The sequence below is a fragment of the Neocloeon triangulifer genome, unplaced genomic scaffold, assembly GCF_031216515.1.
Source record: "Neocloeon triangulifer isolate White Clay Creek 2 clone unplaced genomic scaffold, ASM3121651v1 ptg000002l, whole genome shotgun sequence".
Taxonomy (NCBI): Eukaryota; Metazoa; Arthropoda; class Insecta; order Ephemeroptera; family Baetidae; genus Neocloeon; species Neocloeon triangulifer.
The window spans coordinates 3,167,951-3,195,716 of record NW_026775545.1 but is presented as its reverse complement, the minus strand read 5'-3'; the positions used below and the strand labels follow the sequence as shown (position 1 = coordinate 3,195,716).

The 27,766-nt window shown below is 37.5% G+C and overlaps 1 protein-coding gene across 1 annotated transcript in view; it reads right to left on the bottom strand.

The window, feature by feature from the left end:
- Positions 1–3,699: 3,699 nt before the first annotated feature.
- Positions 3,700–27,766, bottom strand: part of LOC132202789 (muscarinic acetylcholine receptor gar-2) — a 41,338-nt gene continuing 17,271 nt past the window's right edge. The window contains exon 3 of the mRNA XM_059629977.1: positions 3,700–7,100. Within this exon, the coding sequence (XP_059485960.1) occupies positions 4,832–7,100 (2,269 nt within the window). The 3' untranslated portion in view covers positions 3,700–4,831. The remainder of the gene's footprint in view (positions 7,101–27,766) is intronic.

Below are 27,766 nucleotides of genomic sequence, written 5' to 3'. Positions count from 1 at the left end.
GCTTGCACGGTAAAAGCAGCCTCCAACATCCGGCTCTTTTTTTACAAGCACGCGCCGGCCGGCCGATTTTCTCGAATTCGCCAGGGACCTTCGTTGAAACGTTTTGTATGAATTTCTGAAGAGCTCGTCTTTTTGTTTCTGCAGTCGGCTCAAGACGAGTGTGCCGCGCCGTCGTCTGTTATTCTGGTGGCAAAAAATGTGCCGGCAAAAGGTACCACCTGTGTGCTTAATAAAAACAAAAGTCTCCGTCTTTGTTTTTGATCAATACATATACTTTGCATAGACCAGAAGCTTTGCCGAGGACCGATTTGTTCTGTCAAAGCTGGAAACGCGCACCAGCCGAGTGGAGGGATGGGTGACTCTGACAATGCCCTTTAACATTTGGGTCGGTCGGTCCCACAGGAATGCTCGTGGTTGATTTGGCTGTGCTTTGTGAGGGTTAAGCAGCGTGTGCGAAGCAACATGACTAATTGAAATTTCGCTCTATGACGATTTCTCATAGCTGCTCCTATGCCCTATAATTTATTATAATTATTTGTACATGGATCTTTTTTCTAATGAAAGCTTTAAACTGCAGGATATTATAATTTTTACTTGAAAATAGACACAAAAATTATTTAAACCATTGCTAGGTTAAGCGATTTATACATGAGATTTTTATTTGCAATGACAATGAATATTTTATAAAATTTTCATACATGCGATCCTGATTTCAATTTTTCACCTGGCTTCTCCGGTAGACATTAATTTCTACAAAAATGGCAGTGGCCTTTACTCTCACCTCTATATAATTTTTAGAAACTATAATATGCACTTGATAAAAAAGTTATAGTACTTCTTCGATAAAGAAAAAAAACTCTAAAATCCATTATTAATTGAATTTTTTATTCAAATTTAACAATTAAATGAGACAGCTTTTAAAATTGGTAAAACACTTTTAGTTTAAAGTTTAAAATTTAATTTTAAAATTTTTATTTTGTTTATTTTACTTTTAAAGATCTCTTTTAATATATTGATTTAAATTGTTTTAAGGCGTAATTTGTTTTTTAAATTTAATTTAATATACACATCTTTTTTTAAATTTTGTAGCATCTTTGTTAATTAATGTTGTTTTTTGTGCAAATCTTATTAAACTTCTATTAATTTTTAATAATTTATAAGTAAGCTTTGAACAATATAATTTATATAAATAGTTATGTTATTCATTCGATAGTGAATGATCGTTTCTTACTAAGCAAAGGAGGTAGGAGGTTCAAGGAAATTAAGTGGTTCTGAAATAGCTACAAAATATATAACAAGTCATCGTTAAATTCCAGATCCACATCTCGATTTTTTTTCTTCCTATTTTCATGCTGGCTCCTCTCCGCTTCTGTTGCACCAAAATCAGCAAAGCAAATCAGGCAATCCCGCTCCGCACACCTGTCATGCCAGTTGCATAGCTCGCAAAATCAAGTGTGATGCAAAGCGCATTATAGCATCGGCCCCTATCCAAGCGTGGTGTTTGTTGTATGACTTTTGTGGGCGGCAATAATTTTTGCACGATTAAGTGCGGTTGTTTTATGACTGGACTCGAGATTGAGTGAGCGAGTCAGTCAGCGTATGACGTCAAAATCAATGTGTTTAGCATAAGGCAAACATGGCATCGACTTTATTGGATTTATTCGAATCGGAGCGCCTCACTCGACAGATCGAATTTGCGTTTGCACTATGTAATGGATTGATTTCTGCACGTTGAGCCAGGCAAGGAGTGAGACGCAGAGCAAGGCAAATGTCAAACTTGGTTTGCGGAGCATACAAGCTCCAATGCATTTGAAAAGGAAAGAAAAAAATGGTTATATTTGAATTTCTCTAAAAAAAGGAAACAATTGAAATTAGTGCTAAAATTTTTCAAAAATTTGCAATCTTTAAATATTTTAATTTCGCTTTGGTTTGCTTAAATTAAAATTTTCATGAATGAATGGAGTTAAATGGCAAAGAACGTGCGAAATGAGGTGACTGGTGCGTTTGCTCAATCCCTCCATTTTCCCATTTCCTCCTCACAAAGCCGAGAAAATCCCCAAAAATCGACTTCTTGACAGCTCCAATTACATTTCCACCAGGCTCTCCTTTTGTCTGCTTTCGGTTCCCGCGGGACCAAATTCTTGTTTGAACTACAAGCCAGAAGATCCGACGAGGACGACGTTCAGCGTCGAGAATGTTAAATTTTGGCTCCCAGCAGCGCATGTGATGCCAAGTGAGGGTTTCCATTGAAGCGCCGGTGAAATTCAAAACAGGAAGTGCTCAACTAAAATATTATCTTGTTAGATCTGGTAACTGTAATTTCAGCCGAAAGGTCAAACGACTATACAAGTGCAGCACAAAACGCACTACAAATCATGAGGAGGTATAAATTTTGTCTCACGAGTCAACTTCCTCTTGAGAGACAACATTCATGAGCCAATCAAATCAACCCCGTTATGAAAAAGGCAGGCCATGAGCCACCTTCAAACCTAAAATTTTACTGCAAATTTTATTCAATAAGATTTGAAATGTTCAATAATTTTTATTACTTATCGAAAAAGGTTGTTTAGGGAATTATTTTATGATGAATTTTTTTGCTAAAAATTTATTAAACTTCAAATAAATATTTTTGCTTCGTATCAGGAAAACGAAAAATATTTTCAACAAATTAAATCAATAACAATTTTAGAGCTTGAAATTTGAAATTTCAACAATCTTAGTAAGTACAAATAATTTAAATTTATGCATATTTAAACAATTTTCCACTTCTTCTCTTAAATCGATTAGATTATTAATAATGTACCCTCTTTAGAATCATTTTCATTCGGCCTGTTTGTGTAGACCACACACATTATATACTACATGGCCGAGCAAATCCCGGACAAAATACACAAACCACTGGCGAGGGAGATAAAAAGTATGTAACACGGCGTGCGAAACAAAGCCGGCCGTCCAGCGGGACGCTAATTGGTGCGTGCAATGAATGAAAAGAGCGTTGGCGGACAGGCTGGTCGTCGTCGATTGACAGTGCAAATGAAACACGACGGAGTGTGTGAGAGTGTGTGTTCAATGCTGTTTTTATTGTTCCAAAAGCTGCTTATCGTCGAGAACAAAAGGGCCCACGCGCGCCGCAGACACAAAAACAAAGCGCTTGCCAATTGTGATCAAATTAATTGCGCGGCGGCCCGGCCCCTCAGGGGGAGAAAATTGATGACTTCTTTTTTATACTCTTCTTGTTTGGTTTTTATTGTGATGAATATTGTCGTACACTCGGAAAAAACAGGGCTGCGCTGCGGTACACGAGATTTTAGTCTAACGGCTAGAACAGCAAACAAGCAACAACTGGAGAGTATTTTTTGTTTTTTATACTTCTCAAGAGGTGCAACTAACTGTCGCACCCCCGTTTTCTTTAAATTTTTTCTTATTCTCATGTCAACGTTTCCGTAACGACCATACACACTGTGAATAACACTTGAGAGGGCGAGAGGTAATTAAGTTCTTTATATACCAATTAATTTTTATCTCTTTATATAATTATGTCTTTAAAGCTCCATAGCCAAAGTTCGCGTAATCGAAACGAAATTAATATGCTTAACAAAAACAAAGTGCGTATCAGCTAAGTAATAAATATACTCTTAAAAGGGAAAGATCAATCATCTTATTTCTTTTTTACAAGGTATCTCTTCTCTGCGTGATTAGTGTTTTTTTTCTCGTCCTTTTTTTTTAATTACATTATGCAATAGATTCTCTTCTTTTTTATTAAATGCGGTTATTCTTATGGTAGTTATGCGCGTTTTGACGTGACTTGAGCTGCTGCAGCAGAGTTCGCGACACGAACAATTATTAATTGATCCGCCTCGAGCACGGAGGCATATTTGCAATGCTAGTACTTTAGTTTGTATTAATATTTTGTAAGATGGGTTTTATACACCAGGTTGTCTCCAATTGACAGTTTTCCGCCTTTCCATCTGCTCACCGACGAACGCCCCTTGCGGAGAAGCGACGGCTGCTCGCAACCGCGGCTTGTCTGCTCGGGGCCCTATTATAAAATCTTGATGAACAAAATGGGCCGCGGACACCAGAGGTCAAAACATGTTTTTTTTTTCTCTTTACAATTTAGGGGCAAATTGTCTTCCGACACAAATCTGAAGCCACTCACTTATTAACCGCACTTCGATAGGTAATCAACATTTAAGATTCAACAATCAACATTTTTTCAACATAAAAACGTCTCTGCTTTAAACAGGAAAAATTTCACTCTCGCTGCACCTCTGGTGCCCGCGTCCCGAACAAATGACGTAGAAGCTCAGGTAACAGGTCTGCGTCCCCGAAGACCCCGAGAGTCCGATCTGGTACAAAATAATTTCCAGCGGGCGTCTTGCTGCGGGACGCGTCTCCGTGAAGAAGCACGTTTTAGTTTTACATATTTTTTTTTTAAATACCGTACGATAAAAAGCCTTACGCGGTAATTATTAGTAATCCTTACGTTAATTAACGTACAATATACAGATGATTACAATTCCATCTATTATTATCAATGTATATCACATGTTATTTGCGCGCTCGCACTCGCTCGTCACTGGGCTATGTGATTTGCCTGCAGTCCTAACGCGGATCGGCGCCACCCGTGCCGGCGGCGGCGACGGACGGCGCCGATAGTTAAGAACGATTGTCTCTGGGGTGGGGGTAGGACGTGCAGCGCCGGTCAAGGGCTCAAATTGGCCGGCGCGGGGGTCCTACGCGCACTTTTTCTTTTCATTTTTTTTTCTGAGTGTGAGAGTGAGAATGTCGTGTGTGCTTAGTGTGAGGCGGACTAATGTTAGAAAAATATCTAAGTCATGTGGAAGTCGCCCTTGAGCAGGCGCGTGAACGTCTTCTTGAACTGCTGGTTGGCCAGGGCGTAGCAGAACGGGTTCATGGGGCTGTTGGCGTAGCAAAGGAAATAGGAGAACATGTAGAGGTGCGCGTTGGTGCACGGCGGCTCCGAGCAGAAGCCCTCGACCAGCGCCAGAATGTGGTACGGCGTCCAGCACATCACAAAGCACCCCAGGATGAACGAGATGGTGCGAAAAGCCTTTCTCGCTCGATTCTCCGACTTGGATTTTTGCCTCTCGGCTCCTTTCCTGCGCCGCTTCCCTCGAAGCCGCTTTCCAATCGACTTCACCAGGTCTCTGCGAGTGGAGCCACCGTGCGGGGCCACTTCGGCGCGCGGTTTACTCAGCGGCGCCGGTTCTATCAAGTTTTGCTCCTTGGCCGGAGTCGGGTTCTCTGGTTTGGGGGTTGGAGCGGCCACGGTCACCGGAGGCTTGTTTTCCGCGACCACCACGGCCGTTTCTACCTTGGGCGGCGGTGGCGGAGCTTCCGACTGAGCAGAAGCGGCTCTGATCAGGGCCGTCTGCAGAAGGGACGTGTGCGCCGGCGATTCGGCAGTGCTCATCTGGGAGCAAGTTTGCGGCGACTCCACCCGAGGCGTGGCCACCGACACGGAACTCTCGTCCATGTAGCGCAGGTCAGCGTTGTCGAGTCCAGTGATGGCGTCGTAGATCGGAGGTGCGGACGCACAAGAATTGTCTTCCGAGTCCGCACCACTTTTGTCAGTCTGTGGTGGAGGATTGCGTGGTGGCACAGGGGGCGGCAGTGAAGGTACAGGTGAGGCTGCTGGAGGTGGAGTAGGGGAGCTCATCGGGGGTGGTGCCAGCATAGATGGCGGAGGAGCGAGGGATGCTGCGGAAGGAGGGGCGAGAAGGGCGTCAAACTTTGGTGGGGCTCCGTTGCTGGGTGGCTTGATCCCTTGAAAAAGGGCTGCGATCGAGGGGCAGACCGAAGGCCGCTTCTTGGGAGCGTCGCCACCACTGTCGTCTTCGTCAGAGTCAAAAGCTGGGCTGCTCGAGCGCTCCGACTTCTCATTCTCGGCGCCACCGGCGCCGTTGTTGTCGGTTCGCTTATGCTTATCAGCTGAAAAGCTGGTGGTCTCGGTGGTGGCCTTGGAGGTCTTCTGGCTGGAAGTGGAGTCGCCAGAGTTCGGAGCGGCAGGAGCGAGAGCGCCGGGTGTTTGGGCAGTGGTGCAGGTTTGCGCTGTTGTGGGTGTTGCAGGCTTTGGCTTGTCCTGGCTGAGCAGAGTGCTCTGCGTCTTGGAGATGTTCATCGCCGGTCTCGGGCCACCCATGCCGCCCATTCCTCCGAGGCCAGACAACGCTCCGACGCCCAGGGCAACCATGGACTGCATCTTGCGCTGCTTGGCCTCGGACTTCTTCTGCATGTCGTAGGCTGTCTTGTAGATGCCACCGTAGAGGATGAACAACACGATCAGGGTGGTCCAGTAGTAGCCGATGATGAGGGCTGTGTTGAAAACAGGGTCCTTTAGGAACTGCACGGCGCACTGGCCGGGGGCGAGGTCACGGAAGCCCACAAAGTGCTCCCAGCCGAAGATGCTGATGAAGAAGAGCAGAGCTGGAATGATCCATGTGATGGTCACCATCCAGATGACCTTGTTCTTGGTGCGCCAGCCGCGGTACTTGGCGGCAATCTTGACCGAGCAAAATCGGTCGATGGTGATGAGCAATACTGTGTACTGCGAGACTAGACACACGGTGTAGTCCACCGAGAGCCAAAGGTCGCACAGCAGCGGCCCGAGGTCCCAGTAGCCCATCAGCACGTACACGGTGTAGAAGGGCATGGACACGGTGCCGATGAGCATGTCGGTGGCCGCCAGCGAGGCGATGAAGTAGTTGGACGGCTGGCGGATGGTTCGGTCCACGATGAACGCCAGCAGCACCAACACGTTGCCACCAACGGTCAGCAGGATGCAGATGGACAGGCAGATCGCGATGAAGATGGTTTGCCACAACTCGAACGGCGGCAGCACGGCGAGGTCTTTGGGCGCGGCAGGAGCTTCTGTCACGTTTCCCGACAGGCTGTCGTTTGCAGACATGTTGGCCATGAACTCAGCAATGCTGGCCTGCCAGTTTGGCTGATTCTGCTTGGCCACGTTGCCCCCGCTGCCCACGGTGTCCGTGCCATCCACGCTGAAGCACTCCGTAGTCGCCAGCAGCTTTTGGTATGCAAAGCGACACAGCCGCTCGCGCTCCTTCTGCAGCTTCCTGAAACACAAATAAAAAACATTTTAAAAAATCTATCATTATATATAATAAATCGTAGGCTGTTTTGGAGTCACCGTTATTTGTCGGAAAACAGTCTTCTGAATTAATAAGATATTTTTTTTTTATCTGGAATTTATTGCTCAAAAATTGAGTATTTCAATTTCCAGAAATTCAAAAATAAGAAAATCAATGATCCTAATTTTTTTCCTCATTATTCTAAAATTTATTATTCTTAAATTTTTAAGTTAATTGTGTATTATATTGGAAATATTATATCTTTCTAAAAATTAACTTAGAAAAAATGTAAATAAATATGTTGATATACAAAAAATGTACACAAATAATTATGATTACAAAATGATAATTGAATTGAAAAAATTTAGCGGCTACAACGGTTACAAAAAAGGGAGTAAAAAGCTGATGTAAAGATTTTCATTAGTTTGTTTGCGAAAGCGAATTTTAATGCTGTAATATTTGGTCACCTATAATGGAGGTAAATAGCTCTTTTTTCTCCATCATCTAGTAAAATTTATGACATTTAAATTATCAAGCAATTAAAATTTTAAATAATAGAAACATAAATTTGTATAATTTTTAGTGTATACATAAATAATAGGTTAGTTTATCTCATCACAAAAAAATATTTATTTAATGTTAATTTTTTTTAAACAATTTTAAAAATTAATTTTTTTTTATAATAAAAATAAACAACAAGCTTGCAATTGAATGAAAATTTGTCTAATTTTCATCATTTTTTTGGCTCATATTTACAAATCACGCGTTTTAAATAAATATAATGCTGCAAAACAATGACCACTGTTTTAAACAATATGTAAATACACTTTCATGGAATTTTTTCTCACTTTAGTAATAAGAAATAATAATAAATCATAATAATTTTAACTCTATAAATTTTTAAAGACAAATTAGGCTTGATTTTGTTTGCAAATTGCTTCACATGCTTAAAATAATTTAAAATTCACTTGTAGCCTTTTCTGATAAATTTATTTCATGCAAATGAATCACGTTGTTCTGATAAATAATTTCTGAGGAATAATTTCCGGTCAAATGACAAATAAAAATGTTTTCTGATTTATTTTTCTTTTGATAGATAAGGGATTCCCTATTTTGTTCAAAGTAAAATGCATTGTATAATTTTGCTCTCAATAACATTAATATTTTCTAGACAAGGTCGACAATATTAATGCGAAAAATTGTTTTAATAAGAAACTTCTAGCTTGACATTGTATCATCAAAAGGGAGCAAACGCAGAGAATGTCGCAATGAATTTTTTATTAACCAGAGCGAATACAAATGACACACAGTCTCTGGCACACACATTATTGTAAAGAAACGGCAGGTTTGTGTGTGATAATGACTTCCAATTGTTAGGGCGCGCGCGCTGCTATTTGCGACTCCCTCGAGACGTTTGCTAAAAGCTCTCTTAAAAGCCACCAAGACAAAGCAAGAAAGAATAAAGAAAAGCACCGCAACCCCGGCCGCGTGCATTGCTACTTTGAGATTCACCCTGTCAATGAATGCACACGTTTAATCCGCGAGTGAGCACACACTTTTCTTTTGTCCACTCCCCACCTTCCTTTTATCCCCGGGGCAAATTAAACACACGCTTTTGGCGCCGCCACGGATTAGCCCACAGAGATTTGCATAAGGAAAAAAAGTGATCCTATACATACTGGCACCCGCAGAGAGCTCTGGAATTTTATATATATTTCGCTGCATCGCAAGAAGATTCGGACGGAGGGGAACTGCATAGCGTCGTGTTCGCACTTCAAAGCAAATGACCCGCCCGACTCACAATGGGGATTGTATTACAGAGCAGACTTTTATCAAGCCAGCGTCTCATCTATTATGAAAATGGTCGGCAAATGTCTTTTGAATGAGAGAGCTGCTCTGGATGGATGAGGCGGCGGCGGCGGCGGCCTCAATGCATACGACGAAGGCCCCTCCGGCCAAGTAAAATATTCATCGTGCTCAACTGATTTGATCCGACTTGTGCATGTACCATACAGTCTCCTCTGCATTTTGCATTTCGCAATCAGTGCAAGTGACGCGAGAACGTCGATCTCGCTTTCTTTCTTTAATATATTACGCGCGTATTTTCTTCTCTCATTGTCCTCTTTTTTCGCGTGCCCTAGTAATCTGCGTCGGATTGCGCTGCTCAGGGGGTTCGCAATTCGCCCAGGAATAGAACACGTACGTAGATGGGTTCTTCTTTTTTTGCTGAAAGAGGAGCGAACACAAGACACGCTTATGGTCTCTGCTTTGTGTGTCGATGTCGTGCAGGGAAAATTCGCCAGAGATAAGAAGTAGGTCGGGTTGCATTACCAGAGACGTTTTTTTATTTTAATTTCTGGCGGACGGGACGATGGAAGAAAGGCGACTATGGCCAACAGTTTTTTGCATGACTCGCTTCTTTTAAAATAGAACAATGTGCGTGATAATTTTGTTCGTATATAAAGACAGGAGTTGTTTAAGGCTAATAAAAGATTTAATTATTATTTTTAAAGTGATTAAAAAATTGTAGCTGTTTGAAAATTTTCACAAGTTACAACTTAAAAGGCAAAACGAGTCATTTATAACGTAATTAATTTTTGCATGATGGAAAAAAAATTGGGAAACGTGTAAAATAATGTAGTCATTAATTTCGTTTGAATGGAACGAGACTTGTGAAATTATTTTTGAATTTATATAATTTTCCATTAACGGGAATAACACGTTAGTGTCAAAAGCGGTAATCCAACGAGTTGGTGCAAATTGCGGGTAGGTAAAACGGCGGCGCTCCATGCAATTTAATTAATTTGTCAGCGGCATCGAGTCGCCGTTCGGAGCAGCACGTGCTGCTGGCTGCTGTTTAATTGACCGCAAAGATAAACAAAATTAGCAGATTAAATCGTGTGGCGACCGCATTCACAGCTAAATGCAAATGTGTGTTCTGTCTCTCATTATATTGATCTGAACGAAGTGTTGTGAGCAGAACCGCAAGCACCGGAGTGTGGAATGTTGTCGTCGTCGGTGCAGGAGAGAAGGGAAAGGAGGCTCGATATCAGCTCAGCGCGCCGCTCACTCAACAAGACTCATCTGTTGATAATGGATTTGCCTGGCACGGCTCCAAAGGCCCGCCAGTCCACGCGAGGCTCAACACGTTGCCTTTCTGCCCAACAAAATAATAATGTTTTATTACGTGAATTAACCGGCAGAGCTGAGAGCGAAACAAACGGCCATGCAAAACAATCGCGGTTGGTAAAACAATACCATGGCATGGAAGCAGCGAGTTATTATTGCTGAATAGCTCCATCGATTTTGACGTCAAAACTTTCGTCTTTGTCGTGCAGATTTAATACGAAAGTTTTAAACGCGGTGCCGAGACGTGTTTTGAGATGAGGACGCGACGGGAATTATCGGTCTTTTGTCACGGATTTCCTCTCAATTAGAAAGATTAATGGGACTGTGCAAGTCCTTCAATGAGAGCAAATATAAGACGTGAGCTAAAATCGATGGTACGAAAATTATTCAAGTTTATTCGCATTTAAATTTTATTTAAATGAATTTCTGATTGAATACTTTTGTTTTCGTTTTGGCTCAAATATTTTGTTAATGCTCATTGGGCTAGTGCAAAAAATCATATTAAACTTCTCCGATAAGGCAATATGCTCGAATTTTAGTTCAAAGGCACAGGGAAAATTGTATTTCAAGGGAAAAATGACTCTAAAAATTTTTTAGCGAGTCAGTTCCTCTAAGAAACTAAATATTAATTTTAAGTATAAAAAATTTTAATCATTCACAATTTATAATTTTCTTTCAATATTTCAATTACTTCAAAGGCATTGAGGAACATATTGGGCGCTTTATTTATTGAAAAAATATTAATAAAATTTATAATGTAAATTTTAGAAAATATTGTCGAACAATAATAACATTTCATTATTAATAATCTAAATTTTTTTCTACAAAAAAATAATTTATTTAAATAAAATATTTAGTATATAAAAAAATATATATTAATATATTTTAAAAATTTTTAAAATTATTTACAGTATAAATTTTAAATTACAGTTTTAAAATAGTCAATTTTTAATTTATAAAAAAAAATAGATTACTTTTGAACACAAATTTTGTTGACGGTATAAAATGTAGTGAGTAAATTTAGAGATAACCACTTTTAACCCAGCGCTTTAAGCTCTCTCTATTTTTGCCGAGAGCATCTCTGTGACAAACATAAGCTTGGGTGTAAAACTCGTTCTTCTCACATGACCGGTAATTGGCGACGCAGCTCAACGTTCTCCCATTCCCAGAGCGGAAAGGGTGGCGGATAAAACTTTATCATGCACATAAAAATCGAGATCAGCGTTCTGTCGTGCGTAAAAAAGAACGAGAGCTGGAATGCGAGCGAGTTGTGCGGCAGCTCGGAGGCTAATCGAGATGTTGTCACCGACGACTTCCAGGTATGTCCGCTGATAATCTGAGGCAGCGAGATTGGGGGTGCGTGGAATTCCCGGGATCGATGGTGGTGCACGATAAATATATTCCCAAGGAATTCGGGTGAAAGTTGTTTTAATTTGGCCCGCGGCAGATTTACGAGCGACAATAATTACGGCTGGCAGCTCCTTTGACGGAATTACGGCGACGACGATGAGGATAAAAGTCGCGTGTAATTAACGGCCCGAGACACACTTACTTAAATTCGCGCTGGCGCTGCATCATGCACACATTTTTCGCCGTCGAGCGTCCTCTTTAATTAGCACAAATATCTTGCGCTCCCGGAAATTAAATTGGACGCCCGCGATTTTGCCTCTCGTACTAATTAAAACTGCTGACGGATTCGTTAATGACTATTGCGCCCGTAAAAAGTCACATTATGCAGCTGTGTGCGCGGAAAAGTTTTAAATCGGCGCTCTCATTTTCGTCCCGGACTCTTCACTTTAAGAGCGGGCACGTGTCTGAAATTTTAAAAGTATTTTTGTAGCCGTCAATCTGGAGTGGCGTTAATGTTTTTGGCACGCGGAAATTTTGGGAAATATTTCTCATAAAGTCAATGGAGAATTATAGCAAAATTTCATATTCGCTGGAATTTTGCTACAAGAATTTAAATCAAAATTCTGTTAACACCTTAATTAAATTAACGTGAAATTAATTTAAGAAGTCACTTTTAATAAATCAAGCTTGAGAGATGCAAAATCTGTTCATAAAAACATCTTTTAAAAAATTTAATGAAACTAGAAATATTGCCAATTTTAGAGCATTGCTATTCTTATCTTTATTCAATCGTTTAAAAAAGTTAGTCTGCTGCTAATTTTACGTGATCAAATAATTTTCACAAAATAAGCCAAAACGTCCAAGGTGTGAAAATCTAGGAAGTTTAAAAAAAATACTGTTTTTTTTTTTAAAATTATTTTCTTTAGCAGAACTGAATCATTGCCAATTGAACTATTCTATTTTTTCCCCACCTGAACAAAAAAATGGTTACCAAAAAAACAAATAAATAGTTAAGCATGCTTATTGGAAGAAAAAAAATTAATATATAAATTTATTTTCCACTTTTTAATCCTTTTTTATCAAAAAAGAGATTAAATAATGGTTATTGGAGACTTTTTAGTTTGAAAATGGGTTTTCACAAATTCCAGATTGTTCCATCGTCCATTCGCAACGCGCGTCCTGTTGAAATTTTAATTTCGGCCGTCAGCAAGTGAGCGCCACTCCTGCATGCACACAACACCCGCAACAAAAGGAAACAATCAATCGAACGCGCACAATAGGGACCGCCGGTGTGTTTATATTGAAAGCTTATTTGATTTGGTAGTCCGTCCACCCGCGCGCACCGCGACCCCCTCAACGCCTGCGATGGCAAAGGATATGCAATCGGCGCCTCTCGTGTGTCCGACAAAAAGCCTACCACTCCACCTCCCGCACGATTTGCGTTTATTTTTGGTCGGCTGGCTGACCGGCTTTTGGGCAGTGGCGCGTTCACAGCGCGGATCTGCTCGTCCGATTCGTCGGGTATAAAAATTGGCCAAAAAACAACACGTTGAAGTGACAACAAATCGGAATTCACGATTGTTAAAAAAAAAATAGCAACGAGACAGAAAAACAAGCGCTTATCACTTTTGACATTTTTACTCTCTGGTTTAGACAATTTCGTGTATTTGTGTGTAAATTGGTAAAATTGATGTGGCAGGAAAAATAACAAACATTCTGATTGAACTTTAGAAGCTCTCAAATTGATTAATTGTTTTTTTCATTTAAAAATTGATTAGAGACAGAAATACTGTTTGGAAAGCTTCACAATTGTAATTGACCATTTTTCATATTTTATTTTTTTGTTTCATAGAAAAAAGCAGTTAATACTGGTGCAATTTTGACGTAAAATTGAAAAATAAAATTGGAGGTGGTGAAAAAATGGACAAACCACCCACAGTCATAGTTGGGCAGAGCGCGCTCTCCGCTCTGCACTCTGCGCTCGCGCTCTGCGCTCTGAGCGCGAGCGCGAGCGCGATCGCACGATTTTCAAAATCGTGAGCGAGAGCGCAGAGCGCGAGCGCATTGGTCGCTGAGCGCAGCGCTCAATTGCGCTCATTTTGCGCTCAAACCAAAAGTAAAAATTCCCGAATTTGATCAAAAATTGTAACGAAAAGCAGTGTTTTATACCAAAAATCTTCAAAACTGATCCCAATTTTGGTAATTTTACATCAAATTTATCATTTTAATTGCCGATGGTTTTTTTTATATTAAAAAATGTTCTTAAAAAGTTGCACTTTTTCCTGGGATAAAAATATTTTTGAGCGCAAAGCGTGAGCGCAAGACTTTTTAAAATTTGAGCGCGAGCGCAGAGCGTGAGTGCACTGTTGCCAGTGAGCGCGAGCGCGAGCGCAAAATTGTTGAGCGCACCCATCTATGCCCACAGTTTATGAAAAATGATAATTTTCATAATTTGTATGAATTTTCTTTACTTCTTTTCTAAAAACAAAAAAACATTCCTGAATGTAAAATCCATCATTTGGCAAAAGTTGTGTAAATTTCTTTACTTTATTTATGGCTAGTCTAATGAATTGTGAGAAATTCACTATCGAGTTTTAAAATTATATTTCAATTTATTCAATTCAATTTTCAATTCAATTTATTTTTCTCCAAATAAGTCAGTATTGTAATTCATCAAAGATTAACATATTTATATTGACCTTAAATCTGATGAAAGCAAAGTAATTTCATTTTCATTTGGTTCAAAAGCGTTGATTGATTAAAAAATATTACATTATAAAATATAAACATTTATACTTCAGGAGATAACGCAGTTTGGACAAATTTACCTTTATAGCGTAATTAAGTATTAAATATAAAAATCTAACTATTATTTAAAATAAAATAAAAGTGTAAATTTTTAATCAAAGTAAAATGAAAAGAGATGAAAATTTAAAGTTTTATTATCAAACAATATAATTATATAAAAAAACTGACTGTTATCTATTAATATAAATGCTTGATCATAAATTATTAAGATAATTAATGAAATTCAGGCATTTGAGAAATCGACTTATTAGGGTAGAATCAAATAAACAGTCTTGGCAATATTTGCCTGTGCCAAACACGCCCCTGTTGACCAAAGTTAGTGGTGAGTGGAGCGTGTTTCGCTCGCTCAATCATAACTTCCACTCCGTACACGCAATTGTTTCGCAACTCTCCTCTAATTAATTGATTGATTCGGCCCATCCGATCGTTCGTGCGAACATTATTTTCTATATCTCTTTGTTTTTTTTTATGCTTCTCATCTTGGTTTCGTATCCGCCGGGAGTCGAAATTTTCAGTTCCAATTTGTCGCGCGTAAAACACTCGAGAACACGACGGCGGCGTTAAATTATTCAGGCGGCGTAGTTCGATATTTGCCTGCCGGCCATCGCCACTTTTAGCGATTTATTAACTCACCGCCATCCATCCACCATCCGATCCGAGCAAATCCGCCCGCCGCTTTTACAGTTTCGCTCTGGTCGTTCATTCGTTCGAACTTTGGCCTAATTGAGTTAGCATTAAAATTGTCATCGACGATCGATTTTTGTAATTCAACCTGCCACCCGCCGCTGGCAAAAACGGTGAGTGGGTGTGTAACTTTTAATTAATGAAACACGAGAGCGACCTAAACTCCTTTCCGTCAACAGGCGCGTTTGATGCAACATTGATGGCGCGGTCGACTTTTTGATTACCAATGCAGGCATTGAGCTGGAACAAATTAACGTCAATAAGCCCGCTTCCATTTGCAGTAATGGACGAGTGCGAGGAAAATATTAGCCGCTAATCGCTCTCTAATTACTGAAAATTGCAACTTTGATTTCATATGCAGCATATTAAATGTTCCCTATTGTGCGAGTTGATCATTGAGTAGGGAAATTGTAATTATTTCACATGTTTAACTGGTGTGAAAAATTCACAAGGGTTTTTTTTATTTTCCTTTACTCAAAATTTATTTCCAAAACCTTTGATCATTGTGTCAGTTAAAATAATACGCGATAATGTAAAGTGGCTTGAAGCGAAGCTGTCTTCATAAATTCAATAAAGTTTTTTCTACTTCTTGGAATTTTGAAAAAATGCTTTGCGTGAAAATTTTCTATTTAATGCTAATTACAAGTAAACAATCTTTTCTTAACTTTGCGTTAAAAATATAAATAAAAATAAATACATACGTCAGACAGGAATAAAATGGATTTTTCAATGGTTGAAGTTTCAATTTCTTTTTATTCAAAATTAAAAAACGCTCTCCTTACAATTAAATTAGTAATGCGATGACTCGATTAAAGAAAATCTTGGGGTTAAAGGGAAAGTTTGTAGTATTTTTATCAATTTCTTATTAAAACCTCAATTTTAAATTCTCGTTTTTTTCAATTTCTATTCCTTTGAAAAATAATAAAATAAATCATTTGTAGCCTTAAAAAGAATTAGAGGGGAGGTGATTTTTTCTTTTTAAAGTCTAATCATTTGTAATTTAATTTATAATTGATTTAAAAATATTTTTACGGAAAATTAATTGTGATTATTTAGATTGTATTCCATTGCTATGTATAATTTTATGTACTCATTCTGGTATTTGATGTAATTTACATTAGCGGTACAAGATTAACTAAACAGGCAAGTAGTCTTATAAATTATAAATATTTATCTTACGATTAATTATTTAAAATGTTATTTTAAAGTGTAAATTATTACTTTTGTCTTATTTATAATAAAATAAGATTATAAAATAATATAATTTAAAAATCTATTAAAGAAAAAAAATGTTTAAATTGATTAAAAATTTTATACCATTTCATTTTGTAAAATAATAATGTTAATAACATTGTTTATTTTTTGTTTTATGCCTTAAAAAAAATTCAAATTCAACTTCAACGCAACGTATGATAATAAAAAAGTGCATTTAAACAAAATGCGGCGATTCACGCGCTGCTATTAAATTCAGCGGAATAAACATTTTCCTCCCATTTCTTTCGATGCTCGCCTCTCACCCTCAGTGTATTAATGTATAATTAAAGTTGCAAGTTTTACGGTGTCAGCAAAACTTTCCCTCTTTTTACGATCGGCGCGCATATTATATCTGCACCTTGTCCGCGCAGTAAAATAAAAAATGGAATGGCTCGTGCACGCGTGCGAATTCCTCAAAAATTACTGCTTCTTATCGTTCAGTCGAGTGTGACGGAAAAGCGGCTGGTCGAAAACAATTTGCTGAAACATCGATCGGCGCCGGCCACTGTGTGTGCTGCGTAGTGTGTTTGTTTATTCATCACAAGAGGAGCACAATCAACAAAACGTGTGCACTTTTTGCCGTTTATTGGCCAGTACGCAAACATCGCTTCGTGACTGCCCAGTTGGCTGTTTTTGTTTATAGGGCCAGCCGGACACTTCACGCTGACTGTTTTGCGAGGAAGAAATTGACAACTGCAATTCAAAATCAATTACAAAAAAAGAAGCAGTTTCCTTGCATGAGTATTTAATTGTATATTTCAATTTTCAATGTAAAAAGTGTTAAAAATCTACAACATTAACTGCTCAAATAAACCAATTTAATAAAAAAAAAAAATTTAAATGATGAAATGAAAATTGACATTAAAATCACCCATGCTCCACAGAAATTTGAGACAAAAATACTGCTTAATTAAAACAAAAAGATTTTCTTTGACATGATTTGCAGTCTGAAACTTGCAAATAAGTTGGGAATAAATAACAAATAAAATTATATTAAAACCATGGTAATTTCTGATTTTTTTTCCATTTTGTTAAATTAATAAAATTATTGTGTTTTAAGGTTTCCTTCTTTTAAGAATTATTTAAATTATCTTTAACTTAAAGCATAACTTCAAACAGTACCAAAATTAATAAAAGTAACAGACAAAAGTGATTGAAATAGTAGATTTAGCATTAATTTTGAAAATATTGAATATAATGACCAAAAATAAGATACCGATGGTTTTATTTATTTCTCAATTAACGTAGGAACGACCAATCGAGTTATAAAATTTTAGAGTCACCATCAAGTAGAAAGGGCAGCCTTAGTACGTTGAAAAGACTGTGCATGGAGAATTATGGTTTTCCCCGGGCCAATCTAGTGGCGTTTGAAATTAGCTCGGACCAGCCGTATTCTGCACATAATTGGGCCGTAAATCGCACACACACGCCACGTCGGCCGACTTGATGGTTGGCACGTAAGGCATTAAAATGCATTCGGCCGGTGTGTACCATAAAGATCTTGATAACTCTCGTAAAGTCCCTTTTTTGTGGCGCCACTGAGGGTCGATCCTTCTTCTTTTTTTGTGTGCAAAAATCGGCCACAGCGAGCGAAAGCGTGTGCCCGGAATGAAAATGACGCAGGAATTTTTGCTTTGATGTGAAATAATCAGGTGCTTTGAGCGAGGGCGGACGACAAATGCAACGGAACCCGCAGCTCGAAAAGCTCGCGCAGCTGCGGTCCGCGTCGGAATGCTAATTTCGTTGGGGAACGCGTGACCAATTTGCAAGTCATACACACATAAACGAACGTGCGGTGATTCGTCGTGTGCACCAAAAGAGCCTTTTTGGGAATTCCGCTCGCGCCCTTTCCGTGTGCCCAACCACTCTTCCCATCTCTTCCGTTCGCCGAGTACGCGATTTATTTTCAAATAAGTCAGCTACGCCCGGAAAAGCAATTTTTTCCTTTTAAATGTTCATACATGAAGCCCAATGAAGCCGTGGTTAAAATTTAAAAAATTTAAAAATGCTTTTTAACAAGTAAGAAACAATTAATTGCTAAATTATTTTTATAAAAGATTAAATTGCAATTGTTGACTCAATTTTTTTTACAAATATTTTATTATTTTGGTATGTTTTATTTAATTTTTTATTATTTAAAGTTAGCCAAATAATTATATTTATTGATATTTTCATTAAAATTTACATTATTGATTAAATAAACAAAAATAAAAAGATTTAAACTTAGCAGAATATTATTTTTCGTAATGCCTTGGCAGTACTTTCGTTGGATAAATCACAATTTTAATTCAAATTGATCAGCTTGAATTTCAATCATTCAATAGAGAAGAATAATTTATTTTTGCCTTCTCTTAATCCTATTGTGTTATACAAAAGCTCTATAAAAGTTTCTTTACAATTTGTTTAAATTATTATCATTATAAAGGTTACTTTCAAATTCTTGGACATGAAGAAGTTTTCAAAAGGCATATTTATTTGACTAAAATCATTTATAAATCTTTTAAATTTTCAGTTTACATTCAAATTTGTATTCGTTTCATTGTATTTTGAAAAGAAGATTTTATTTTTCACTCAAAATTAAGCACTTTTTGGTATAATTTAATAATTTGCTGGATTTACTAGATTTGAAAGCTGCTCGCAGTGCTTTTGTTTTAAATTTTCCGAATATGTATACAACAAGTCCGGGTCGAAAATATGAAAACAACTCCCAACGGGGTCGGGTTATTGTTTGGAGCACGAATTCCGTCGTACGCGATATTCAAGGTGAAACAAAATGGACAAAAAGAAAACGGCAGGGGCGCACATTTCCCAGACGATTCCCGAGAAAATAATGTCGTGTCAAAATCGAGAGCGTGCGAGTTTTGAATGTTCGAAAGCAAGTATACATGCGTGTCGGGAAAGCGTTGCATGCATTAGTAATTAACAGGGAGGGTGTCCATAATTAAAGGCTCCACAAGTGGCTGAGAAAACGCACAACTTCTTCTTTTGTGACGTTCGGACGAGAAGCGTTTCCGAGCGAATTGAAAAGAATGGAAGAAATTTCGACAGGCAACTTTTGCAGCAAAGTTTCAAACCGGAACGAACGAATAGTCTTTCTCTCTCTCTCTCCGGTGAAATAATCGACCTTTTCTCTGTTATTATTCTCTCTTTCTGTGCCGCGCGCGCGAGCGGCGACGGAACTTTTAGCTTGATGAGATTTTATCGAGAATTACAGAGTGGTATTTTAATCCGGCGCCGACTAATTAAGACGCAAAAGAAAATCTATTTGGCCGCCTTGCTTCTGGTACGTGTCAAGAACAGAGATTTTCCGCGCCGACAAAAAGCGATTCTGGAAATTGGGCTGGTCCGTTTTATAACTGGCAAAGTTGAGAACTTGAAAGCGAGTTGTGAAATCTGATACGGGGCTTTATCGAAAGTTGCAAAGTCGCTCTAAACAACGGAGAAAGAGAGACCTCAAAATCTGTGTGTTATGCGGTGGCGGAAGACTCCGTTTGACTTTGAGCCGCTTATGAGATGAAGAGGAAATACTAATGTCAGCAAAAAGCAATTATGTGGTCTCTCTTACTCACAAAAGGGAACATCGCCAATCTTCTGTATTTTGTTCTGATTGTAAGGAATGCTCAAACAATTTCCTTGCAAAGTAAAATTTTAATTTTCAACAATTCCATTCTTAATTTAAAATCATTTAGTGAGAATTTGAAAGGAAAAACAATTTTTGTATTATTTGACATGCTTTAAATTTATTTAAGTCTTATCAAAAGTTATTCAAATTCTGAACTAGTATAAAGAAAAAAATTGAAAAAAAGATTGTAATATTTTTATTTCTAAAATTTCTAGTGAAAAAAATATACATCAAGGGAAATTAAAATAGAATTAAACGCAAGACTGTTTTTTAATGGTCACATTTTACTAGTTTTCGTAACGACTTAAACCTTTCTACACATCCCTTCAACAATTTGATATCATTCATAATTTACTTTTCATTGTAGTTTTGCTGGTTGCATAATATTTAAGCATAAGTTAATTCAAGGGCGAATTTTATCAAAATATCACCATTGTTCTTTATAAAAAAACATCCCCTACAAGTATCTGACAACTTAAGATTGGTGGAGTTCCCTTGTCAAGGCGAGTCCGTTTGTGAAATAAATCTCGACTTTCCTTTTGCCTTTCTTTCGATCCGCTCTCCTCAACAGGCGTCTTTTCTCCCACTCGCATGTTTTCCTTTTCCGATAAATCTCGCCACCCGCTGCATAAACAAATTCATTTGGTTTTCAATCAGGTCTTAATGATTATTATCGATCCGCGTCTGCTGCCAGGAAGGCAAAAAGTAGCCGTCGAAGCGGGAGAGAATAAATAACAGCAAGTCGCTTTCTTTGTAAACACAAGACGCGCGTTTGTTCGTATCGTTATTCAGCTCTGCTTGCGCCGGCGAACAATTTCAAGCTTGAGCTGCAGCCTGAAAACGGATCCCCCGACGTCGCTTCAAAGAAGTGGAAATGCAGATCGGAAAAACAGGCAGGAAAATAAATAAGCTTGTTAAGCAAACTGAAGGAGATGAGAAAAATAATAAGAACTTTTTGAAGTTTCAATTTCTAAGAAACTGACTTATGAAGTTATGAATTAATTCCGTGTATCAAATTTGCATTTTTAACATCTTATATCTTTGAAGAAGAGTAAATAATACCAAAAAAGAGATTTGCACAAATTTACATTACAACATAGCTTCAATATTTTTCGAATTTAGGAGGTTTGTGTTTATTTAAATATTTTCTTTAAAAAAAAATTATCTATAAAACAGTTTGCAAACAAACTAGTAATCAATTTTTCATTTATTTTTAGATATTAATTTAAAAAAAATTAAAACAAAACAAATTAAAAATTATATACAATGAAAAAGTATTAAAAATAAGATATAGGTAAAATATTAGGATTGTTTTCAAAACTGTTAAAAGGTTAATTAATTTTTTTTAATTATTTCTGTTTACGCAATGCAGGCATTACCTCTATTATTCTACAAATTTCAGCCTGCAATGTAACAAAACTTTATTACATTTGACCACATTTGACAATATCCAAATTTTTTTATACTTGCTGTACTTATTTTTTTCTCACTTTTGTATTTATGAATTATGGTTTTTCCTCAATTATCGTTTTATTTATTATGACAAATATTCGTTTGCATCGATTTTTATTTTAAATGTACGTTTAAATTTTTTCAATTACAAGGTTCTCTTTGCTCTTTCTGAGCGTTGAAAGTCCTGCATAATTTAAAGCAGAACGACCCGACACGCACGCAGCAGTCATTCAGGTCCCATGATTGTGAGAGAGAATCCTCGAATTAATCCTCGGCGGCGGCGTTCGTGTACGTGCACGGGCGAGAACAAAAATAAAAAATGATATGTGCGTACCTCTTTCTTTCTCTCTCTCTTTTTAGCGACGGAGAAGTCCTTGAGCGTTAATTAACGAAAACAGATGACGAGCGAGTGAGAGGGGTGCGTGGGGGTGGAGAGAGCGGCCGCGGGACAATAAGCGCCTTTTTGTTCGCGCCATTGATTTTGCATCAGGCCTAATGGCGGCCGGTCTTATCGCGAAACACGCGCCGTCGTAATGTTTCCTCTCTCGCAAGTATGTATTATCGCGCAGGCAGGTCGCGAAATTTAATTAAAACTTGTCCCACTCGGCCGAGGCGTGTTTACGAAAAATAATATAATAAAAAAGCAGCACGGACGAGGGATGATAAAGGTGGCGAAAGTGGCGCCGACGAGCTCATCGGATTCGAAAAAGCAAACACGGCGCTCGCGGCGACGAGGTGTGAAAATCCGCGAGTGCCACTCGCAGCTCACGCACCCGCTTTCTGAAAAAACAATACACGCCGCGGGCTTTTGTGTTTTAACCCGTTCAAAACGAGAGTGTGGTCGGTCGCAGCAATTATTGTCCATTTGGCATGAAAATATTAAAAAGTGGAAGAAATTTCACACAAGTTTTCAATATAATTTAGCTGGCTTTAAAAAAAATTGTAATAATAAAAACATTTTTCTTTGAGTTCTGCCTCTTTAAAAATGAATTACAGTTGTGCTATTAAATTTTTATTAATATTTTGGTTTGTCCAAATTGCAATATAAATTCGCATTGAATTTAAAACATTTTTTGTTAAGGAAATTGTTAGAAAAAAAGTCAACATCTGTAGCAATAATTTTTGAAGATCAAGAGGATTCCATTTGCTGTATTTAGCCTCTTACCTTTGTTGTCTTTTTTCAATTAAGTTGTTAAAATATATTTTAATTATTGAGAAAAGGCTTTAAATTTTTTCTGTAATAAATTATTTTTGTAATTAAGTAGGAAAATAAAAATACAAAGAGCTCACGCGCGAGAGTCATAAAAAGCCAAGATATTTAAATTGCTTACAAAATAATCAATTGATTGAAAGTAAGGACTTAAATTGTGCGCCTTTAATTTAATGTAAAAAAGCAATCAGGGCTAATTCTTGTTTAAAACACAACAAATTAAATGGATATTAAAACCTATACTGACAAGCAATTATTTCAAGTCTAATGGCATAGAGATTTTGTTTAAATTTGATTAATCAACTTGCACTGCTCTGCTTTTGCGTCCTGAAATGGATACGAATTTTAAAGGAGGTTAAAGTAGGCAACAATAGCGTTAATTTAGAAATATAGCCCCTGCCAGATGAATAAAATAATCCATAGCGTTCTCTGTTTTTATACATTTCATTATTGTTATAATTATTCATCATTATTATCTTGCGTAACTTGCGTTTTTTAGGTGAAATGAATTGAAGGGGGAAAAATTAAAATAAATTGAACAAAACACGTACGAGAGAATTTATTTACAAACTTATTCTTATTTCACTGCTGTTGAGGTTTGCAATATATTAATTCTTAAAATTCAAATTTTTGACATGTTTTTAGTTCTTGCAAGCTAAACACTGCGCACGATGATTATAATTTTTTTACCAAAAATATATCAAGATTTAAAATAATAAATTAAGTTGTAAATTTGGTAAATTAAATAAATAGAATTCCGTTTTATTTAAATTATACAAAATATGATTAGTGTAGCAAACGTTTTTTTTTTTAACTTAACAATGCGCAATAAACTTTAAATGCATTAAATATGATTCTAAATCTCAGCTTGTTTTAATTATCATGACCAAGTTCCATTTGCTCGTCAACGCAAATCCAACCTCGGGCGGAGTTAAAAGCAGAACGGCCGCGTCGTCTTGTGCGTTTAATTAAAAACGTTCGCATGTTGGCTCGCATTCGAGAGGCGAGCCCCGAGAGCTCAATCTGATTAATATGCGCACGGGGAAATCTTTGCTCCTGCACGCTGTGACCTTGCATAATGCGAAAAGCGGTTTGTCAAAGTACATATGAGGGCTGCTTTGCCTTTTACTCGAAGCGGAAGGCATTTTTTTTCGGCCCACGTTTTCAGGAATATTCCTCTTTTCCGCCGGAAAAGCGATGCAAAAAATACTCGCGGATTTTCTCTATTTGCAAAGCTCGTTATTTGGAAACCTGGCTCTGTTTATTTATTCATCCGGCGCAAAGGCAAACTGCCTCGTGTTTACACGCCTGGGAATTGGGAGAGTCGCTTGCGTTGAAAATATTCGCGTCACAAAATTCGAATTTTTCCAATTTTCCTTGCAAATTCATGCAAATACTGCTATAAGTTTTACAACAAACAGCTCGTCAATAAGCTTTGGAGAAGCGATATTATTTTTCGCGAAGGGATTATTTTCTTCTCTTTGTTGAAGAATTTCATGATCGGAAATTGGTTCATGGGAATTTAATTTTATGCCGTCTTTTCCTTTAATTTATTGAGAGACACAGAAAAAATTTATGTGTTCATTATTACAATTTTAATTTACCTATTGAAGATTCTAGTCAAGAAATTAGGTTATTTTACACATTATCAATGATCCACTTTAAATTTTTATGCGTCAAGAAAACATGCAATTTTCTTTATTTTGGAAATTGCAAAATTTGATTGATTTTCTAAACAACCAAAAATAAAAATAATAATTTTATAATAATAACTAAATTTTTTTCTTCCACCCAAAACATGTCCAGTGTGCTGAGAATATTGTTTATCTGTGAAACACAAACGACTGAAAATGCCCAGCGAGGAGTATATTTTCTGCTAAAAATCAGCACGATTTATTTTTATTTAATTTACCAGGACAACAGAATTTTTTAAACTTGACATTAATCCATGGTATATTTTTTGAGACATTTTATTTTTCAAATTGATAAAAATTCCCCTAAATCACGATAATATTGCCCAAATGAAGGAACAGTAATAAAAACCAAAGGTAGGTCGATATCAAAATTTGCATTAATTAAAATATGAAATGGTCTCAGCGTAGATACCAAAAGCTCCTTGTTAAAATTTTTTGATATTTCTTTCCCCGTCACTTTTTTTATCAACATCGGATATTTTTAAAAGATTGGGAGGCACATTTGAAACGTATCGATTCGGCGGCTTCATCAAAGGGGACATTATTTGGGACGTTGAGTCGCAATCGCAAGAGCTACTCTCGTTACGACCGGATTATTCCTCACAACGGTTTTTTCCTTTGCGAACTGTCTGTCAGTCGGAGCAAACACGTGCAAATCTATAAATGATCTCGGATTCGTTTTGCCGAAGATTCGCTCTCACGCGATAATAATATGGCCTATCCGATTTTTACGCACTCTCATCTCCCGGGACCGCTTTTATGCGAGACGTGATTTGCTCTCTCTCGGATTTAGTTGACAAAGTTCAAAGCGAGCTCGTTTACGACGCGCGCCTCCATTTCGGCCCGGCTTTTTACATGCAGAGAGCCCGTGGAATTCGATCAGCAGTGTGCGATGTGGTTGTTAATAGTGGCTCCGCTCATGTACTTCGTGTGTGCTCCGATCGGCGAAGTGGGATTGGAAAAGAGGGAATCCATGTTCGGAATTCATGCCCGAATTCTCTGTTTACGCAGAAACTTTTTCCCTTCAAAGAGAGACTCTTAAGCCTCAAATTTCTAGACCTTTCTATTCAAAACCGTATCGTTGACATTTGGATTAGGTTGCAAACTTTCCCCGACAAAGGTGCTTCAGAGGCTTTGACATTTAATGACGAGGAGGAAAGACTGTTGAATAAATGAATGCAAAAAATATCTTAAGAGATTGGAAAGAAAAATCAATTCGTGAATGGTTTCCATTAGTTTTGATTCCTTTACTGAAATAGTTCAAATTATTTGGTTATATATTTAGTTTAAATGCTTTAATTTATTACATTCACATTGGAAAAATTTAAAAAATAGAAGATGCTTTTGCAAATTAATAAATTTGGAAACAAATAATGTGATGATTTTAATATAAATTATTTCACTTATCTAGGTGAGAATTTGGTTTGAAAGAAAAAGTTCTGATTCATAAATAATTTTTCCTCTTTCTTTTTTAAACAGAGAAGCAGATTCATCTAGTTTTTATTTCTTTTAATAAATTTCTTCTCAAAGTTTCTCAATATTTAAAATACCAATCTGAAGAGCATTTTATAAATGGCATATTTTTACGTTTTTTTTTTTTACTTTTTTATATAGTCAACGTTTTATTTTCAAACCTCTTTTAGTTTTGTCTTGGCCTGGCCCTAATAAAAAAAAAATAATAAAAAAAAGTTTTCATAATCCTATTGTTTGTCCATTTACCAATTTTTGTAATAACATGAGTGGAATGAACAACAATAATAATCAATGCGTGTCGATGCGTTTTTTGAAGACCAAAACGTTAACTGTTTTAAGAAGGAACAAATGTCAAAACACTGACCAAAAATACGAAGGTTTTCAAATTTATACAACGGATTGCGGCAGGTAAAAAAAACTTTTCAATTTCGGCAAGCTCCTGTGGGTCTCGCGGTTATAACTAAGTGATTAGACGAACTCGAAGTGCACACACGTCGGCAAAAAGAGAGTGAGAGAGACGGACGAGAAGTAGCTCACAAAGTTATAATTAGTTTGTCAATTTGGACAAGGTTGATGAGCAGCTTTCGAGTTTGCTCCGTCGGCCCTGGTATATAAATTACTTTCCGAAGCGGCTTTTTTGGGTATTAGACTCAAAATTGGTCCGAGAGGGCGCGTTAAATATTTGCTATAGACCGGCTATAATCCGGCGCCATTAGTGTCAAATGCATTTGCAAAGAGCAGGAAGCCGAGGGCCGATTAATGCAGGGGCAAAATAATCCGGCCTAATTGCGGCGGCGGCCGCGTGTGTTTGGCCGCGCGCGAAATGCAAAACTAAAAACTCGTCCGCCGCTCATCCGCCGGCTCTGGAAACGAGTTCTCGGCGGCTTTTCAATTACGCGGCGCCGCAGCCAGAGCGAGAATGATTTTGGCCCTCGGCGAGCGCAAAAGAGGCCGAGCGAAAAGCGAGAGATGTATTCGCGCGTGTGGTTGGAAAAATGACAATTTTGGAAAATCCCAGAGACCGGCCAAATTAATTCATTTGTCCTCGCAAAATTAGCGAGCTTGAAAATTTTCATTTCCGGCCCGCCTCTGTTGCTGTCAGAAAAGAAATTTATTTTTTTTCCGCCGCGAAGGGGATCTACTTTTATGACAGCCAGGCATTCTTCTCCCGTTTCGTTTTCCTCCCTTGATCCGCCCGTCCTGCTGTCGTAGCTGCTGGTAAATTAGATTACTTTTCCGGCGGATGATTAGAGAACAACTCGTCATGTGCTGTAGGCTTGCTTTTGAAGTGTATTATTTAGAACGCGCCGGCAAATGTAATTTCGTGTACCTGCCGCGCTCTCAGAAAGTGAAAGAAAAACGTCAATCTTGAAAGCAAAACCGATGCGACATTTCAATGCGGTTTATAAATTTGAATGGCTCTCCTTGAATGAAAACTAATCAAATGACAAAATCGTTCAACGAAAGGAGCGTTTTATTAATTTTATAGCTGGGAAGTTTATTTATTTGGCAAAAGTGAAAACAACTTTTCAAGGTAAAAGGTGTTTTCTAATAATTGGAAAAAAGAATTTTTTAGTGTTTTTAACTTTTTTTTAATAAGTTAATTATCAACGAAATTATAATTAAATTATTAAATTAAATTAAATTACTTGCAAATTATTCTGATAATTTATTCATGAAAATTCTGTTATTCCAACACAAAATAATTGGGACTAAAGCAAATAAGATTTTTTACAACTTTTTGACACACAAATATTTTTCCGGTGTGTTTTTATCACGACAATTCCAGACCTTTAAAAAAAATATTAGACCGTTTCAATATTTTAATTTTCTGATTTCCTTAAAAAAATGTATTAAAAAATTGTTTTTAATTACTATTAAAGTTTTGTACAGAACTGGGTAAAAAATTTAGCTTATTAAATTGTGTATTTTTTAACAGACTTCTATGAAAACCTATAAAATGTGTTTTCAAAGA